This window comes from Arabidopsis thaliana, assembly GCF_000001735.4.
Source record: "Arabidopsis thaliana chromosome 1 sequence".
NCBI classification, from domain to species: Eukaryota; Viridiplantae; Streptophyta; class Magnoliopsida; order Brassicales; family Brassicaceae; genus Arabidopsis; species Arabidopsis thaliana.
Window position 1 is genome coordinate 4,524,255 of NC_003070.9, and position 20,618 is coordinate 4,544,872.

General features: G+C 31.8%; 3 protein-coding genes, 2 long non-coding RNA genes and 1 other non-coding gene across 6 annotated transcripts; 1 reads left to right on the forward strand and 5 right to left on the reverse strand.

Annotated features, from left to right (window-relative positions):
- Positions 1-1,016: 1,016 nt before the first annotated feature.
- Positions 1,017-1,106, reverse strand: MIR8166. Its single transcript, NR_138815.1, has one exon. It is a non-coding gene; the product is annotated as a microRNA ath-MIR8166 precursor (primary transcript).
- A 53-nt stretch (positions 1,107-1,159) lies between these two features.
- RTFL17 (ROTUNDIFOLIA like 17) lies at positions 1,160-1,950 on the reverse strand. Its single transcript, NM_148462.3, has one exon. The coding sequence runs from the start codon at positions 1,721-1,723 to the stop codon at positions 1,598-1,600; it is 126 nt and encodes a 41-aa protein (NP_683303.1). The 5' UTR covers positions 1,724-1,950; the 3' UTR covers positions 1,160-1,597.
- A 755-nt stretch (positions 1,951-2,705) lies between these two features.
- AT1G04997 lies at positions 2,706-3,110 on the reverse strand. Its single transcript, NR_138816.1, has one exon. It is a non-coding gene; the product is annotated as an other RNA (long non-coding RNA).
- Positions 3,111-4,230: 1,120 nt separating this feature from the next.
- GATL3 (galacturonosyltransferase-like 3) lies at positions 4,231-5,968 on the reverse strand. Its single transcript, NM_101196.3, has one exon. The coding sequence runs from the start codon at positions 5,746-5,748 to the stop codon at positions 4,711-4,713; it is 1,038 nt and encodes a 345-aa protein (NP_563925.1). The 5' UTR covers positions 5,749-5,968; the 3' UTR covers positions 4,231-4,710.
- Positions 5,969-7,938: 1,970 nt separating this feature from the next.
- Positions 7,939-8,196, reverse strand: AT1G05003. Its single transcript, NR_138817.1, has one exon. It is a non-coding gene; the product is annotated as an other RNA (long non-coding RNA).
- Positions 8,197-17,913: 9,717 nt separating this feature from the next.
- On the forward strand, positions 17,914-19,716 carry RAV1 (uncharacterized protein). The gene has a single exon (NM_101197.4). It carries the CDS (start codon positions 18,132-18,134, stop codon positions 19,164-19,166), a length of 1,035 nt encoding a protein of 344 aa, NP_172784.1. The 5' UTR covers positions 17,914-18,131; the 3' UTR covers positions 19,167-19,716.
- The last annotated feature ends 902 nt before the right edge of the window (positions 19,717-20,618 follow it).

The following is a 20,618-nucleotide window of genomic DNA, read 5'->3' on the forward strand; positions in this document are numbered from 1 at the left end:
TTAATTCAAGTTCAACTTATTAACATGACTCTTCTTTTGACAACACCGTTCTAATATAATAAGGTATTACAAAAAAAAAAATGAAATAAATTGGGTAATGTTCAACTTTGATAGTAGATTGGTCTGCAGGTTTTCTTGCATCACTAGTTAAATGGAAACTTTATTTTATCTTTTGAATACTTTACTTTCCTAATGTTACAAATGAAACTTTAGTTGTTCTATTAACTATTAGTTATACTAAAATCATGATGTCCTTTCAAAATCGGAAAACGGCTGATTATAGAATATAATTATTTTAGCACCTAATGGCTAATGATAACGTCAGATAAATAAGAGGGACCAACCAAACTAATGATTTTGAGTATTGTGTCCCTTGGTTTATATACATAGTCGCTCACAAATTATTGAATTATATCATCCCTCTCAATACAAATGTATTTTGAGTAATTTACCTGTTATAGTATAGATAATTGCATAGTATAATTTTAGACTGTAATGTCAACAAGAAATTAGTACTAGTGTTATATGACTTACTTTGATAACTCACTTGTCTCAACAGTTAATCACCACAAATCATAAACGTTTGAGCCAAACCATGGGACATGTCGAAAATTGTGTGGTAGCTCTCCCAAGAACTAAAATAAAAGTAGACTTTTTGTTGTCAGAAATAAAATGGATTAGTTTAACCAACCGATCCCCATGCGTGGGGCAGCGATAATCAACAATTAACTAACGAAATCTTTATTGATTATTGCTTTATTGTTGCCACCTTTGAATCATACATCATAGGAACAGAGAGTTGTTGGTTTGACTAAACATATGATTAATTAATTAAACTGCATAATAGGAGTATCTTCCACAAAAATACATTAATTAGAAAAAGAATAGTATGAGCACTAAGGGCATCTTCATTCATGAGAAACCCACAAAATTTCTCAAACAAAAAAAATATTAATATTATATTACAATTTGATTATTTGATTAAAAAAATATTTTTGTTAAAAAATTGAACCAATAATAAAATGAAAATTGTCATGATGGGTTGTAAAAAGTATCTCAAGTGAGAAACTTTCTACACTCTCTCCTTCATTTTCATTATTTTTATTTTTTTAATTGTGAGAAACTCTTATGAAATATCCTCAATGAAGATGGTCTAATATTGAAATTAGAAAAACTTAATTAACCCAAGAAAAGATTAGATGGACTATAGAAAAGAGGTAAAGACCATTTATGCATTTAACTGTTGTAAATCATTTAATATTTCAAATGTCATAGAACAAAGCCAAAAGCTATTACAAAATTTTGTCAACTCTCTCTATTATACCGTCAAATATATTTACAATATTGCCCTCTCCTCCACTAAATCATTGAATTTTCCATATTTGCTCCAAAGAACAAGAATCTGCTAAACGATATAGAGAGGTCTAATCAAAAACAAGTCAAACTCTTAACCGATTCATCCACAATCTCGCGTAGAATCAAACCCGATCCGCCAGGCCGGTTAAGCTCCAAACATCACGACTCTTCTCCCTCCAACACACGAAAGCCTTTTATACATAAAGATTGATGAGGATGAAATCTGAAGACAGATTGAGGATCAATCGTGCCAACAAAGAAGCATGACGACACATCTTCGAATGATGTATAGCTTAGCTCTTTGTTCTTTAAGAACAGCTCCAAGTCCTTTGCTCGATACTCTTCTCTTTGAACCTCCCATCTTCATCTTTGATATATCGATTGAATTTGGCAAAAACAAAGCAAATTTTTCTTCTCTTAGGGTTTGAGAGATGTATTGAAGGATTAATGAAAATGAGGATACAAAGAAGAAGAGAGTCCTTTTTATAGAAGGAGATAAATATTGAAACGTGGCCCTACACACTTCTTATTCACTACCCACTTGTGTGTTTTTTGCGTTATTGCAATTTATTATCATTGAATATTGAATGATTTATATGGTCACAATTTCACAAAACCCCCCAAACATCTATGCCCTATTTGTCCCCGTTGTTGGTATGTATCATGGCACACATGCACGCCACGTGGTTGATTTATTTTAATTTTTTGGTTGTAATTCTAATTTATTTTTTATATATAAGAAGTTGCAAGTCTCTCATTACTACGAGGATTTTTCAAACAGACGAAACTGGGTTGTCTTCTTCCACCTATAGATGTTATATTGCTTCTAGATTATTATTTTCTCTCTGGGAATTAGGAGCAACTAATAAATCTTGCTTCTAGATCTTAGGGTGGTAATTCGCAGATCCAACTATAGTTTAAAGCGATCAAAACAAGGTTTTAATTAACTAATGCTCACAAGTCATAACAATAGTGGTTTTATTATTTTAATATTTTCTACATATGTTTTATTATTTATATACAGAAAATTTTGTTTCTAATTTGGTTTTAAGAATTAGTGCATGACATAGATATATATAGGCTTATCGCAATGCAAATATTTGTCGTTTTAGAAAATAGATTTTTTCAGTGACGCCTTCTTCTTGTTTCTTTCTGACTCTGCAGATGCAAATGGAGTGGGGCAAATCATTCTTTCTTTTTTGTAATATTTTTAACCAAACAAAAAAAACTCTTTTTTTTCTCTTGTAACAACCATATTTCTTATTTTACAACTAAGTTTCTTCTTCTTCTTTTTTGTCGTGGATTACATCATCGTCAGAAAATTTTAACTTTTATCATACTATTGTAACAAATATATTTCAACTTTTTCTAATTTCGGTAGAATTTTATGGCGGTTTTTTTCATAGCAGAAGCTTCTAAAAAAGGTATGTTCCGCGAGGCCGGGAAAAAGATTGAATTCTTCAAATATAAAATACTTCGAGAAGAATATCAAACTCGGATCCTATACATGCAAAGATGATCGCACTGTACTTCAAATAAAAGTCGTGCATCTGACTTTTTAATGTGGATGTCCATTTCCTACACACAAAAAAAACAATCAGGATAGTTTCTAAAAACCAGACTTCTCAAATCACTAGAACAAAAAGGGTAAAAAGTAACTAAAAACATATTGCCGTCGATTGATAACGTCTCATGGATATCCAAAAATATCAGCGAGTGAAGGATAATATATTAATTAGGTTGTGACCACAGTCAAATTTTGTGGATGATATGAATTGTTGGGGTTATCATAAATCATTTCTATTATTTATTTTACAAACGGGTTGGATCCACGTCAGTGTACCAATCTATTAGACCTTCCACGCACAATTTCAGATTCTATGGTGTGCTGTGATGTAACAATATAAATTGTCTTTTACTTGCTATTATTATTTAAATTAATAAATTATTTTCATTCACACAACTTACTCATTCTAGACGTATTAATTTTCTTATTATCATGTACATTACCTGACAAAATAGTTAGTGTTATAGTCAAAATAATTAATTTCAATAGGATGCATGCATGTACGTATTTGACTATTGTCTATATAGTAGAGTTTCTCTCTAGAATCTAGAATCTTTTTTTTCGTTATACAATTCAGTTTTCGTGAGCTTGTTATCAAAACAAAGTGTCCAACGTTAATGAATTATGACTTCAAAATATTTGTCTTTTCAGATGTTTTAACTCTTGTAAAGTGTCCATGACGTGGCATGGATGTTGAGATTCGTTTAGTGAGAATGTGTCATTAATCACAGAATGCGTTAGGTGACGATTACTATAATAACTTCTAACTAATTGGTCTTCTGGTGGCGCACGAACTAATTTATGATAATTATACCAAATACATGATAGAGCATATACTTTTCACGTATCTGTCCGTGAGGATTGATTTTTCAAATATTCTCTTTGTTTTGCTAATTATTGATTTAAAACAAAGTTTGGATGCATTTTAAATTCAAGTTAAATTAATTAGAAACATTTAAGAAAAAACTATTGATGGAAGATAGAAATGAAGTAGAATTGGTTCAATATTATAAGAAAATAATATTTAGAGTTGAAAATAAAATCTTTTAATCTACTTAAAAATCGTTGAAGTATACATGTGTAGAGGCCTTACTATTGATCAAATATTCAATAGAGGCCTTCATTTGAAAAAAAAAAAAAAAGATCAGAGTCAAAGACTCAAAGATTGAAACTCTGCTATAAGACTCACAAACAAGTAACCAAATTGTTAAGAAGGCGCAACTAAAGTGATTGTGAACTTCTCAGCCCAAAAGAATAATGTGGGCTTCTTGGATAAAACATAAAACGAATGCACTTATAAGTGTTCTTAGCCTTCTTCATAACCTTTCAAGTTAAAATCGGCCCCAATGTCCAAACCCTATCATTGGCCCACTTTCATCATACACCAACAACTTATGTTTATATGTTTCAATATAATGTTTTCGTTTACGTGAGCTCAGAGAATTCTGTTGAAAAACGTGGTTACTTTTCCGTAAATTATGTCACACTAATTAGATCCATACAATCAATTTCAAACACATAATACATTTCAATCGATATGAACCAATCTCCGGAACGTTACCGTTACACAATCTTAACTCTTCTAGTTCACTTTCTTCTTTTCGATTACACTTGGCCTGGGAATTCTTTATCACATGAATGGTTATACACCGTCCGATCAAAACCTACCACCTCTTCAATCATCTGGCACGTGGCTTGACCAACGTATTTATTACGACCGATCAAAATAGCTTTATTCCACGTCAGCAAAACACGGTCGTGCCTTCCTCCACCGTCCGATGTTACAATCAGCTATCAGAGATCAACGGTGAATAACGAAACAAATCATAAGGAGCCCATAACGAATCCAACGGACACGGTCGTCTCGAGTCAAGCCTTAGCCATGGTTTCCCTTTCCCGCTCCAATGCAACAAACTCACCGGACCTGGATGCAAATTCCGGCAAAGTCCTTCCAAGTTATCACCACCAAGACCATGCTGATTCCACCTATGCTCCACCGGCTCAACATCTCCGGCGAAAACGAGCAGAAACGGAGGCAAAGATCCCAATTCGTAAATACGATGTCGTTTTTGAATCCTCATCCATGTCTCTAGCTTCACCGTGACTCTCCTTTCTCTCCATTTTCCGAGATCAATCACCATCACTCCGGTGTTGAAATAACACGGTTTCCTATCTTTCAACGCCGATTTGTAACCTTGACTCGACCAGAATCTTGAAGTGAAGTAGTTAGTGAAATTCGCGTGACAGTACTCCGGAGCTCCGACGACGTGCCGACGTAGATCGATTCTCCAGAGTTTAGCCACGTCATCGACGACTACGAGATCGGAGTCGAAGTAGATTACGCGGCGGACGGCGATTGGGAGGAGATCGGCGAGGTAGATCCGAGCGTAGTTTAACGGTTGGTCTAAAGCACGACGAATAGAGGAAGATATTTTGCTGCGGACGAGGTTAGGGTCAAAATGGTAAATGTGGTAGGTTAGGTATGGGAATGTTGAGGAGATTATGCGGCGGAGATCGGCGCTGCGACGGTGAGTGGCGATGAAGTGGAAAACGATGTTTTCAGGACAAGAAGCGTGTTGGAGAACGGAGAAGACGCCGGCGACTGAGCCACGGAGGTAAATTGCGTCGAGAGTCATAGCGATGTGGATGATTGATGGGTTGTGTTCGTGATCCGAAGGTATCCATGTCGTTTTGGAGCATTCTCTGCCGTTTCGAAACGCCGGAGCTTCACGAAACGCGGGGAGGTCAGTGAGAGTGACTGTGACGCAGCTAATTGTGATAGGTAAGAGTAGAAGAAGACATAAACGCAAACGCAGAGAAGACATTTTTTTAGGTCTGTGTTGTGTAGTCTGTGAGTGAGTGGAGAGGCAAGAGAGAGTGAACTGTGAAAGAGATGGAGGTTTTTTGTGTCGGTGTTAATGGCAGATTAGGGGTAGTTTCGACATTTTAGACTTTTTGTGGTTTATGCTTAAGCGTTAATTGATGATTGTCGTTACTTGTAATAAAAAGTTAAGTCATGAAAGTTAGTGAATAAGTATGTTTTGGGATAATTTTAACAATAATTATGAAGTCTTTCGGTGATTTTGAAAATGCGTACGAAATGGGTAACCGACTCGTGAGGGTACAATCGTCTATTTCCACGTGTTAAACATGTTGACCATGATTTTCTAATCATCGGACGGCTATAAATCGTATGGAGATTTTAACGATCGATTAAAAATTTAAAATAAATAAAAATTACTACAGAGAAACTGAATATCTCAAGAACATTGATATCGATTGAACCAAAAGCATTCATGTTATCATCATTTTCTTTTCTTTGTTTTTACATTGATATTGGTCAATTGGATTTTAAATACGCCAAACATATCTGATATAAACTGATTAAAGATAAAGAAAAACAGGAGATACAGATAGGCTTTATCACTCAAAATGATACCACTCCTCAGTTAGATATCACCACCATTAATGCACTTCTCTCAGCTAACTTATATGCCATAAATGATACCAAATCTAATTTGGTTATTGCAGAACGGTAAAGCCATTTTTTTTTTATCATAAGTAAAAAAGTAAAGTTGTGAATTTTCAAAATGTACTAGTAAAATCTTTTGTTTTTTCATTCGAAGAAACCACAAGACTTAGGTATATTGGTCCTTGAGTTGAATATTGAACATGATGCAAAAAATAAAAGATGAAAGTTGCAAACACAAATGTTTGGATGTTTTTGCTTTGTTAAAGGAATATTATCCTTCATAGATTCTTCTTTCTCACTCTTCCCAATTTTCATATCCACTTAAAGTTTGTCTTAAACTGTAATGTCATCATGATTTTGGATATCCCATGTCTACAGTGTAACGATACAAATTCTTGGATTTTCAAAATAGATTTTGAGAATGTTCAATATTTCATCAAGACTACGATGATTAAGGCGCAGTTTTGTTCCCTCCTTACAAGCAATTTGTATCAAATCAAGCTAAAACATGTAAGAATACAAATTAATATATCGGTATAGAATGGTCCTCCCTACTCATTCTATCAACATAAATGAAATCGAGGTTCTATGAACACGTTTGAACCCATTGTGCCATAGTGCCATAGTGCCATTATTATTTTTAAAAATCAAAATCCTCCGAATGATGTAGAAAAGTCAGATCCCACCGACACAAAAACACAAATCCCTCATCAATTATTTTTCATATAAAACTAGGGACAGACAAAAGTGGATGCCCTATCAATTTTATGTCTCATTAGCTTTACAACAGGTTCAAATTTTAATATTTCCATTTGGTTTACTATTACTAACTAACAAAAACTTAATAAATGGATCAAATATTGCCGTATTTAGAAGTAGTTGAATAATTAAGAGAGAATAGAATAGAAGCAAAAACGATCGTTCTACTTCTACAAATATAATAAGAATCTTTTAATGGGAGTGGTGATTCTTTAGAAAGATTAAAAGAGAATGCAAATTATTCATGGGATAAATATTGAATATTATCCTCCGACTCTTAACGAAATGGCATAAGAAATTGGAAAAGTATTGTGTTTGAAAATACATGTAATGAATATATTTCCTTCTGTGTGTTATGCATGTGTGTTGTCCGACTTGAAACTTAAAATAAGCCCAATCCTGTTATATCTGTTAAGCCCAATAAGTTTTATATACGGGCCCATTATTTAAAATTCGCGTGGATTCAAATAGCTCTTACAAGAGGCTGATGAACCCACAAAATGACTAAAGTTTTAGTCATTCTTGTACGCGATTGCGAATCTACTTCTATGTACGAAATATTTTTTTCATTGACTTCAAAAAAAAAAAAATGCTACACCTAAATTAACATAGTTATGTGCACCCAAAAAAAAACAATTAGCGTAGTCTTTTCTACTATAGATTTGACTTTCTTCTGTCGGGAAATATTCAGAAAACAAGTCTAAACCAGAATTGTAATATCGTTTTAAGTAATTAACTATTTATTGTATGATTAGATGGAAAATTCGTCCACGTGAAGATCCTTAAATGCAACAAAGAAAAGAAGAGCAAAATCGTTTGACGAAATTTGAAAAGTCAAACGGAGTGTACAAGTGGCATATGCAGAGAGACTTGAGAGAATGAGGTTTATAGGTGACCGGGAACGTACAAGTCGGTACAACTCATTCTTGCGTGTATTAGGGTTTTTATTTAGTATGATTTTTAGTCGAACAAAATCTAGTGTGCATTACAACCGTACATGTTTTAGTTTATAGTTATTCCATTAAAAAAATGGGAGAATGAATGATTCTACTAAATTATTATGCCTACATGGTTTTCTTATCATTTACATATTATTTTTGGAAATATCGATCTTCATATTTTTTGTACAGCAAATCGATTCTATCATCTATATTTCTTATGTGCAATGGAGTTTTTCGAACAACGAACCCACAACGTTTGGTAAGTGAAAAGATTGATAAACGAGAAAACAGTTTTCTAACAGAAATGGTTAAAACTTTCAAATGCTTGTGAAGACCATGCAAACTTGTTTTTGTTAGATACTTATCGTAGAATATGGATAGTAAGTTTAAATCCTTAATTGTCTTCTAATAAGCAAATGTTATAATATCAAATGACTTTTTTTCTCTTCTTTATAGAAATCATTTATCTAACTCTTTCTGTTGGGACTTTACAGATGTTAAAAACAGATAAACCTATGAGAATTTTCCATTTATATACACGTATTTATATCTATCCCTACAGGGTACAGGCTACACATGCATATTAACATTATATACATTTGTATATTGGTGAATTATCATTGAGAATTGATGGAATGGGGCAAAAAAAGTCAAAAAATATACATATGCAAAGCTGGCAGATAGACTTTGATGCATTAGAAGGAGGACTTTTATAAAGATTGGTGTTATGTGAAAATTATAAAGATTTGCAAGTGGGTACTTTCTTTAAGACCAATGACCCATCCTCTTATTTTGTTTTCAATAAGTTGTACTTATAAACAAACTAAAATCACATCTAAAACATAGCATTTAAATGATCTTTATCCAGGCTCTGTGTCTTAATCATACTGATATGGGTTGGTCCCAATTTATTAAATAGTAACAATATGATTATTTAAGTCTAATGAGATTATACCTTTATATCTATGTAATATAATATTTACCAATAACAATGTATAGATTGTAAGTTTACGTATAAATGGACACAGGGAAAGGTTCCATGGATAGATAGAGACCTTATAATTATGAAAATACTTGGAAAACTATAGAAATTAAATTGTAAATTTGTTATTTGTTCGGTTGAAATTCATGTAGATATATCGAAAGTAAAAAAGATATAGAAAATATTTCTAGATAAATCAGTCAAGAAAAATAAATAAGACTCTAGATATAAATATCGAACCTCTTCAACGTCGCTGAAATAATGTTAATTGTTAATATGTCGAACGTTCTTTAAGTTATTGACTCGTCGTGCTTTTGGTTTAATTTGTCAACTCTATCTTATTTCTATTTCATTTATATAGCTGAAACTTTTCTGATTTATTTATCGGTACTTTTCATGGGCATATGAGTACAAAAAACCGCGACTTTGCTTTTGACGTCTCCGACCTCTTCTACGTTTGACTATTCGAAGATTATAAGGTTATTTAGCTCGAGGCACAGAAAGCAATTAATAAAGTTTATTACTTACTTTGCTCACGACACTTCCACTATATAAAGTGAATTATTTGCTTAATTTTGTATAAATAAATTTGATATTTTCACTTACGAACTATTATTAATATACTCCAAAACTCACATGTACTTAGCTTAGCTATAGCTATTTACGATAAATGTCAATTCTGAAACAAATACTTAACTTATTAAAATAAGTACATTTACGTTATCATATCAGCCGGAGCCAAAACCCTATATTTTAAAGGGCCCTATTTAGATAACTTATTTGGCATTTTAACAGCGACTTGTGATGATGGACTCCGTCAAAGTCACCGGCGGAATCTGTAACATCATATGGTGTCTTAAAATTGTCGGTCCGTGAATACGTATAAAGATATGTCTCTAAGTTCTTAGGAAAATATATACATGATATCATAGATATATAATCAACATTGTGTTATGCGTCAACGAGTGATGCTGAACATATAATTGTTTGACTTCCAATAATATCCATGCAATAATTGACTTTTGTATTGCAAAAAAAAAAAGGTAGAAAACACAACTTAATAGTCTTAATTTGACGATGGAATATTAGAGTAACATTTACTACTTAATTTTATTGTAACTCCAACTCCAAGTAGCCTGATCTATATGGAATTATTATACTTTATACAACTTTTTTAACTGCATGAATATAAATACCAGTAGAATTGTACTAAACATTAAGTGTTATAACTATATATGTGTACAATATACAAATTTAAGGTAATGATGAAGTATGGAGGAATAGAAGTTGTAGTACAGAATTGCGGTACAGTATCTTACTGGTTTAATTATCTGCAGTCCGAAGCAGTAAAAGAAATCTACAAAATTTACAGTAAAATATATATTTTTATATATAATTTTCAATTTATTAAGTTTTAATATTATTACTAATTAATATTTCAAGTCGTTGAACCATTGACGACTTCTTTTAATTCTTGCTATTATAGTCAACCAGTTTTTATTTTTATCCTTCTCTTTTGTTGACTTGGTCGCATATTTTCATGGGTTTCATGTTGGAGTCTGTCTATTAAGCCATTTTACAACAAAATAATATTTTCTTAAAGTTACTGAGTTCTGATTCTGTGAAACTTATTAGATAAAGTGGTTATCATACAAAATTATAAGATCTGGCTCAGCCGGTTTAATTATATTGGATAATCCGGTGGCATTTCCCGGTTTAGCTCCTAAGGACAATAACGTCTTTCACTGTCTATAGTCCCATATGATATCACCTCTCAACCAATGGGACGAGTTATGTGCACACAGAGATTGTAGAGCCTACCTACATCTTTCGTTTTTTTATTTAAATTTAAAGTTCGTCAACAAAAGCAACTTCGAATTAACATGAGAAAAGATACTAGCTCGTGAACTTAACTATAAAGTATTATTTAAAGGCTAATTGTGCATGTTAATTACTATTAGATTATTGTTTATTTTATTGACATGATCTGATTTTGTGAGTTCAAGGTTTTTTTGATTCGCAATAAAGTAACTAGATCGGACAGAAATATATAGTTTTCAGAGTTTTCTTATGATATTAACTAATTACATCTTTGATCAATGAGTAATGTCGTATAATTTTATATACACAAACTACGTTTTGACTAAAAGGGTTTGTTTTATACCTTTTTCTTTTTTCTTTTGTCGAAGAGGTTTGTTTTATACCTAAAAATAGAAAATATAGCAATGACCAAAAACATCTTGGTAATAGTATATTTTTTGCCTTCTTCCATTATTATATTTAATTCGAATTGTCTATTAATCTTTTTTCAATGAAATTGCCTATGAATATTATTATAGTATGGACATATATATTATCAAATAATGAAATTTTTGAATTGCATTTGAACTTCATAGACATTGTTATTTGCTGATCACGAACTTTCTTCTACGCCAATGTTTTTCAATTCCCACATTATTAAAGTCCAATTACGATCAGTTGATGTATTAAATTAGTCGTAGGAGATTACATTGTACGTGTATAAAAGTTGGTCTTGTTTGGCTCCAATTGGCGTGGTTTACGTGTGAACAGACACAGACAACTTGACGAATCAAAACGCATAAAACGCGTGGCAGAAAGTTTCTATTGCTCCAAAAACAACTTTTTTATTCTCTTTTTTTTTTGACAAAGAAATACAGTAACTTTTTTTTATTCTCTTAAAGAAATAAAATTCCAGAGTACTTTAGTTCAGTGTATATCTCTGATTTATTTAATTACTATTATAATGATTACATACAACACACCTGCTACTGCCACGCTTTTATTCGGTAAGAGAGATCTTTATTTTCAACTATCCCAAATATCTATAAATTTAAAAATTAATTTTCTGTACCAACAAAAAATATCTAATAATAAGCATTTTGGGCCGCCACTTGTGCCCGAGACGTTGAAACCAAGGAAAATATTTGTGGTGCTGGTGCAGCTAAATTCCAAAAATGAATTTATGGGTTCATTTTCAGAGTTTTGTTTTCTAGGACCGTTGTAATAAAAAATCTTTTGTTCTCGTTAAGTATAATAAGAATCTTGATAATAGCTCTTTGTAGTTATAGATGTGTATCTATTAGTCTTGGTCAATAAGGCAAAACTAATACATACTACTAAGTTACATGAATTGTTCGAGAAAGTCTTGTCTTATAAACTCGTTTAGTTTTCTTTGAGAGTACTTTTTTCTTTCTTTACTTTGAGAGTACTATGGTTACGTAGATAATAATCATCGTTATCGGCTTCTAATTTGTATAAGATAATAACTTTTATGCATTTTCTAACACGAGAACTTATCGAGTTATCTCAAACGTCACGAAAGAAAAAGGACAATGAACATAATATATTATATTATCCATTTGTATATTTAGACATATATTTTAATTTATTAACTAAATCCGTTCATGTGACAAGATCGACCCTTATAAGAAGGAGAGATTCGATTTTGTCACGAATCCTTATCTGTCCGAAATTGTTTTTAGCAATATGCGATTATCGTAATAATTTTCTTCTTTATAATTAGTGTCATAAATCTATTACTTTCTATTTTGCTGTTTCCAAAATCTTTTTGTGTTTATGAACTGAACACTCATATAAAAAAAAAATACTTGTAATTGCAACCGTTAAATGAATGTTATATTAGCAACAAACTTTGGTAGTTGTTGGAATGGAACTAAGCACGACATTATCCACGCACTTCAAACATTTTTTCCCCGACATAAATATATCTCTAATACTACTATGTATATAGCTAACTACCAAAGCTGAGAGAGTGAGAGTAACCACAATTTCTTGAAATTTTGTCACAAGTTCTTGCATATATCGATATGTCCACACAAACAATCAAAACATTCGGATATTCATAATTATGATTGTATATCTACATGACAGAATATTAAGCAATGCGTAACAATATTTTTATGACTAGTTAATTTTGTTTCAGTTCCTAATTCCAACGGTGTCGGCCAAATAATACCTGAACCGGCCGGTTTTTAAAGAATGAATAAATAATGTGATATATGACGTGGCGTGTCGTTGGTAGTGGGGGATTAAGATGGCGCAGCCATGGCCCATGAGCGATCTTAAGTCATTCTAATTAAAGTTAAGTAAAATTATATTAGTTCATCTCTAACCGAAAGCGCGCGTTCTATGTGGCACCAAACATAGATTCTTATTTTAAAACATTATCATACTGTATATATCTCCTAACGATAATCGTGATGGATATTAATTAATCTAAAATATATCTATGCAGATAAACACTCGCTTTTAAGAAATTATTTGCTTTACAAATTAGATATAGCGTTTTGATGATTCGAGGATTTACTTTTCTTTAACCAAACGAATGTTCCTAAATACATCACCAACGAAATGTTACATACTTAGTTGACTAATCTCGTAAGATAATGATGTGGAAATCTAAATGAGGATATATAAAGAGCCGTAATTGTTAACCGATAAGGCGATAACCACTTGACATCATCGAAAGTTCGGTTAGTGGAACAATAAAAGATTAATTAGATGGTAGCAATCGGATTTTCACGTTTCTTTATTATTGCCGCTCAGTACTGTAATTCATGATAGGACAATGAATCTATTTATAAAGTAATCAACTACATTTTCGATCGAGTGATAATGTATTTTTATGTAAATATTTAATAAACTATAGCTTTTAATTATTTTAGATAATTACAGAAATCATTTAAAATATAAGTGTGCGCAAATGAAAAAGTCTATTAAGAACTTAAAGCATAATCAAAACAATTAGTTTAACTTTACAATTATGTTCATTTTATATGCCGTCATTTCTCTTACGTGATTAATAAATAGGTAAGTAACTAACGACTAAACCATCAGCATTTATAGTCCATATAAAAACCATCAACAGCTGATCCAATTGCGGAAAGTCAATGATGTAAGCAGATCCATCAGCAATTTTTCCAAATCAATTCAGATTTTAATATCTTCTTCATTCTCGCTGATAGATATTCGTTTAGACTACGTTTTCTATCTTTGGTCGCATACAGTATATAGAATAATAACAGAATCTACAAAATAATATATTCCCCGCCTAATCTTCTGGACATCATCAGTTTATTGCATCCGAAGAGGAAGAAACCTATACTTTGACGATTATCAGCCATCTTCTATTGTAATTTGATTTGAAAAAGAACTACTTATAAAGCGTTTTGTATATTCTATAGTTTTAATTTATATTATCGGTGTCACAGGGTTAATGTGAAATTTCCAGCTCAAAGACTCATATTCTTTTATGAGTATAATTGGTAGTATATTCATGAGTTATAGTGGGTATATTGATGAGATTATTGAACATATGCAAATATATACTGTTTAAGATAGCATGCAGAGTACCCAATATCAAAATTAAACCATTTATAAAAACACGTTTTTCTCGAGGCTCCATGTAATACTAAATCAGGACTCTTGTCTTGTTTTCTGAGTTAGATGAATATTGAATACCCAAGCAAGATAAAATAAAATAATTTGAGCCAGCACAAGAAATGGAATCGTTGAGTTGGATACAGGTAGGAATCCGAATAAATAATTATGTTTGAAATACATGAGCAAGATGGAGAAAATTAAAAAATTTAAAAAGATGGAGAAAATTATTCTTAAAGAAGAGTTACAGTATTACCTACCAGTTAGTATCGTTTATCAAATATATATTTAATATTACTTATTTTTATATGTTAATTCATGAAAGCTCATAAACATAAAGGGGGAGAAAAATGTTATAGTTGATTGCATTCGTGGTAGCATAAACTATTTCAAACCTAATTCTTACAATAATTGATATAAATATTATAGTTATGTTAATAATAAACCGTTGTAAATTATTTACATCATCATCTTTAGAGTCGCTATAAAATAATATAAAAGTTATTTACATTATTAAAAACTAATATAAATATATAAAATAACTTTTTTAATTGTCGTGTCTGTATATTTTTTCTTCAGTGTGTGTATTTTTAAAATTAAGAAAGACGAAACCATGAAAAAGTTACTTCAACACATTCAATGTGAAAGCTATATATGAAATAAAAAAATATCCCAACGCATTATAATTCAATTAGACAAGTCGAGTTTTCTGGTTGAGAAAAGAAAAAACTTTAACAAAAAAAATTGAAAAAAGAAAAGAAACCAAAATCGTTTTTTCCGATATATCGTGTGTTATACGTTGACAAAATAGGTACTGATGGAAATTATTTACCGACAAGAAAATAATTAAATATATCAACGAATTGACAAGCTAAATAAGCTAAAGGACCAAGTTGAGGAAAAATGAGGTCCACCTGCGGACCAATAACAACTCGTCCGTACTAATAATATCTATTTATACCTATGTTGGATGTTTCAAAAAAAAAAAAATTAGCATCATAAATCAGATACTTTTTCCTTTAGCACTCTTATCTATTTTGTTTCTCTATAAATCACATTCTAAGGTCTTCTACCTCCTTTGCTCAAAAAAAAAAAAGGTCTTCTACCTCTTTTTTCTAAAAACATACAGTATATAATTGTAGTTTTCTTATAAAGGAGTAAAAATATGATAAAAAGTTCTGTTACTCTTTTATCATATAACAAAACAACTTTCACTATCTTTGTAATATCTATAAAAATATGCAATGATATAAATTCCAAACAAAATTTACAAAACGTATAGAAGAAACTAACTAATTCTGATATGATCAAATCAAAAGTATAAAACAATGAAAGTGTACTGGTGAAAATGTCTCTCTTTTGTAAGCAGAGGTTACACAACTTCAATAATGTATCACTTACAAAACCAATTTTTCAATTTGGAGCTCAAATACTTAGAATCATAAAAGAAACATGGATGAGCCCAATCTCTCTTACGGAGACAAATTCCATGAGAAAAGAAAGCTGAGTTAGCAACAAGTGCCACGTGACAACATACTCAATTTCTTCTAAGGAAAATACAACCATCTATTTCTTTTTGTCGCATACCCACCCATATATGATATACTTAGAACCATTTTAAGTTTTTTTAAAACATAAAAATACGATTTTAAATTTGAAAATTTGATTAGAGTGTGATTATCTAATTATTGTGTTGTCTATAAATCTACACAGTCACTACTTTCTACCACACTGATTTTAACAAAATCAATTAAAGTTGATCAGCACTTATTTCTTTCATATGGGCTTAAATGCCAATTTACTTATATATATTTTGATGAAAATGTGTGGTAAAACTTAAGAAACAAAAAAATCCTAACACTAATTAGCGCCTAGGTATTTTGAGCAATGCCTCTTTAACTTAAAAAGAAAAAAACGAAAAAAGACAAAAGTAATTGTCCTGCTGTCAAGAAATGCCCATATTATTATTCATCCACACAAGACACGTACGACCATGCCTCTTAGTGATTTGTCATTGGCCCACTTCCCATCCTAGTGGATCAAATTGATAATAAATACTATAATAAATAATTACAAGAATTCAAATAGAAACCGGCAAATCAATTAATAGATATAAAAAGGAGATATAAATCGTTAACATTTTCTATTGGAGCAGGGAGAGCCAATAAAAGTCGAATCTCACGATATTTCGCAGTTCTCTAATTGGCTCTTTGCATAAAAAATGAAACCTAACTAATGGGTAGAAGAATACTTTTGCAAAGCAACAAATATATCAGATAAGATCGTAAGCTATCCACATCACTTGTTAATTGTCCTCAAACCATATTATATAATGCAAACAATTTATGGCGTTAAATCCTTACGTATTTATTCTCTATAAGAGTAAAACACACACACTGAAGGCAACTGATTTAATTGGATTTCTATTGACCAGTAGAAATACTTGTTATGATGTCGGTCGCTCGTTGGCTAAGTATTTCTTATAAATATATAAGACATATTTAAAATCTTTTTACATTACATACACCCACTTATGAGAAACAAATATAATAAAATGTTGATACCAAATATATATATATATATATAATAAAATGGGATAATTACAAGAACAACAAAAGAGAGATTTTTTATGAATTTGGAATTGGAATCTATCGAGTGCATATATTATACGGACAATAATCCTCATAGCAATACACATTTTTTCTATAAAAAGAAACGTAGGATAAGATTATAGAAAGAAGAATAAAAACCTGGAAATGGAAAATAAAGAAGATATATATCATGAGTTCATGACTAAACAACTATTTATAGCTTTTTCAATAATAATATCATTCAAGAGTGAAGAATAACAATCAGATTTGGAAGAGAAAAAAATTTAAAGAGAGACACCATTTAACATCGGTAGGATCTGAACATGGTTATCAAATCTAATACTTTCTATTTTATTATTTTTCATATAGTTATTATCGTTACTATAGTATTATAGTGAATTAAAATTTTAAGCATCAAAACTCAGGGGGGATGAACTTCACTAAAATGATGTCAATATCTCACGTGGACCCTTTATCCATTCCATGGCCCACACATGGGTCCCACTTCCCCATGCACACAGCCCACAACATATTCATTTCTATATTTGTTCCTATACTCTCTTTTCTCTTTTTCTTACATAAATAAAATACTAACTTATTATAAGGATTATTATTGCTTCGTGTGTTTTCTTCTATAAGTTACATCAACAGTTCATGAAATAGACCCTAATATAGTAACCTAAATTAAATGCCGTATATTTCATTATGTTTCCACGAAGCTTCCTTTGTGTTCTTTGAGTTGACCCATACACACCCATCTTACTTCCCATGCACCTGCACATATACTATAATTACTCCCCTCAAACACGCATTCTTACAAATATATTTTTTGTTATTACCAAATAAAAAGTGAAACATAAAATAATAATATCAGAAGTGACACTTGCTGTTTCTTATTTCCCTCCCCCCAAGCTCTTTCTCCTTCTTTCTATATATATTATACACACACACGTATACATATACACAACATAATTCACAACACAACACAAACACATTTCTGTTTTCTCCATTGTTTCAAACCATAAAAAAAAACACAGATTAAATGGAATCGAGTAGCGTTGATGAGAGTACTACAAGTACAGGTTCCATCTGTGAAACCCCGGCGATAACTCCGGCGAAAAAGTCGTCGGTAGGTAACTTATACAGGATGGGAAGCGGATCAAGCGTTGTGTTAGATTCAGAGAACGGCGTAGAAGCTGAATCTAGGAAGCTTCCGTCGTCAAAATACAAAGGTGTGGTGCCACAACCAAACGGAAGATGGGGAGCTCAGATTTACGAGAAACACCAGCGCGTGTGGCTCGGGACATTCAACGAAGAAGACGAAGCCGCTCGTGCCTACGACGTCGCGGTTCACAGGTTCCGTCGCCGTGACGCCGTCACAAATTTCAAAGACGTGAAGATGGACGAAGACGAGGTCGATTTCTTGAATTCTCATTCGAAATCTGAGATCGTTGATATGTTGAGGAAACATACTTATAACGAAGAGTTAGAGCAGAGTAAACGGCGTCGTAATGGTAACGGAAACATGACTAGGACGTTGTTAACGTCGGGGTTGAGTAATGATGGTGTTTCTACGACGGGGTTTAGATCGGCGGAGGCACTGTTTGAGAAAGCGGTAACGCCAAGCGACGTTGGGAAGCTAAACCGTTTGGTTATACCGAAACATCACGCAGAGAAACATTTTCCGTTACCGTCAAGTAACGTTTCCGTGAAAGGAGTGTTGTTGAACTTTGAGGACGTTAACGGGAAAGTGTGGAGGTTCCGTTACTCGTATTGGAACAGTAGTCAGAGTTATGTTTTGACTAAAGGTTGGAGCAGGTTCGTTAAGGAGAAGAATCTACGTGCTGGTGACGTGGTTAGTTTCAGTAGATCTAACGGTCAGGATCAACAGTTGTACATTGGGTGGAAGTCGAGATCCGGGTCAGATTTAGATGCGGGTCGGGTTTTGAGATTGTTCGGAGTTAACATTTCACCGGAGAGTTCAAGAAACGACGTCGTAGGAAACAAAAGAGTGAACGATACTGAGATGTTATCGTTGGTGTGTAGCAAGAAGCAACGCATCTTTCACGCCTCGTAACAACTCTTCTTCTTTTTTTTTTCTTTTGTTGTTTTAATAATTTTTAAAAACTCCATTTTCGTTTTCTTTATTTGCATCGGTTTCTTTCTTCTTGTTTACCAAAGGTTCATGAGTTGTTTTTGTTGTATTGATGAACTGTAAATTTTATTTATAGGATAAATTTTAAAAAGGGTTACTTAGATATGTCTCAAGAGTTTTATTAGCATGAGATGATGAAAATGTTGTTACCAAATCTTACCTTGGTTTCTTTTCATTTTATGTGTATGGGAACTCGTATTTATATGTATGCATTAGCTACTGCTTATGGTATTTGCTGCTTTTTGTATATAGATTTGAGGAGTTATGACTTATGCGTACGTAATTTTATAAAATAACTCCAACCAAAAGAGAAAAAGTTTGCAGGGTCTGTAAACGTATATAATCGTATGATGATATGATAGACCATACTCCGATACAAATAACCAAAGAGAAAGATATTTTAAAATGAATGCTATTTAAGCTTTTGCAAGATATTATTTTAAGCTTCAGAAATTATTGTGTTGGTAGAGAGATTCATGTTGCTGTTAAATAATATATATGTATTTATAATTCTATCTACTACTTTTTCGGCTTAACTCAATCTAGATATTTGTTTCTAAAAGTGTTTTAGTTTTCTTTCTTTCGCTGGCTGCGACTATGAGTATCTTCAGATTCTCTACAAACTTAGGTATATATAGCTATTTATTTCGAAGGAATTTGATGGTTAAAACGAATAACATTAAAACTCTGTTAATCTCTTACGAAATGGTATATAGTATATGCGTTAGAGTTTGAACATATGATGATAATAGTACACCTGCCGCATACATTACTATGTACCTACATAAAGGAATATATTGACCATTGATCTAATGAATGTTCCGTTCATATGCACTTTCTTTCGATACAATTCGGTGGACTATAACATTATTCCATTATAGCATAAAATCCTATTATACAATTAAAAATGCCCACGCAATTTTACGTATACTTTTGTCTATAACACACATCCACACATAATTCAAGTTGTGTTCAAATAGTAACACAGCAGTAGCTTTAGTGAAAATTATTAGACTTGTTGATACCAAAGACTAGAAAGAAAGAAAATAAATAAATGTACTAGAAAAAATCCACCATCATAATCGTTATTGTTGTTTGATTTTTGTGGATCCATTTAGATATACATTTATCAACGACTAATTCTCAATCTAACAAATTCTATAAGATAGGAAAATTTTGAAAAAGCACGATCATAATTTAGAAAAACACAAGTTAATCATAAAGTTACTAATTTAATAGCTATAATTTCTTTTAGTTACAAGAACCATAAAAATGTCGTCAAATATCTTTTAGATAATCTTGTCATAATTCAAAACTTCAAGCAAATCATATCTTCATAAACCCCATATGGCCTAAAGTAGCCTATACTTGATC

What these genes read in the sequence shown, in the direction of transcription:
- RTFL17 (NM_148462.3), bottom strand. Translation starts at nt 1,723, where the DNA reads ATGAAGATGGGAGGTTCAAAGAGAAGAGTATCGAGCAAAGGACTTGGA.
- GATL3 (NM_101196.3), bottom strand. Translation starts at nt 5,748, where the DNA reads ATGTCTTCTCTGCGTTTGCGTTTATGTCTTCTTCTACTCTTACCTATC.
- RAV1 (NM_101197.4), top strand. Translation starts at nt 18,132, where the DNA reads ATGGAATCGAGTAGCGTTGATGAGAGTACTACAAGTACAGGTTCCATC.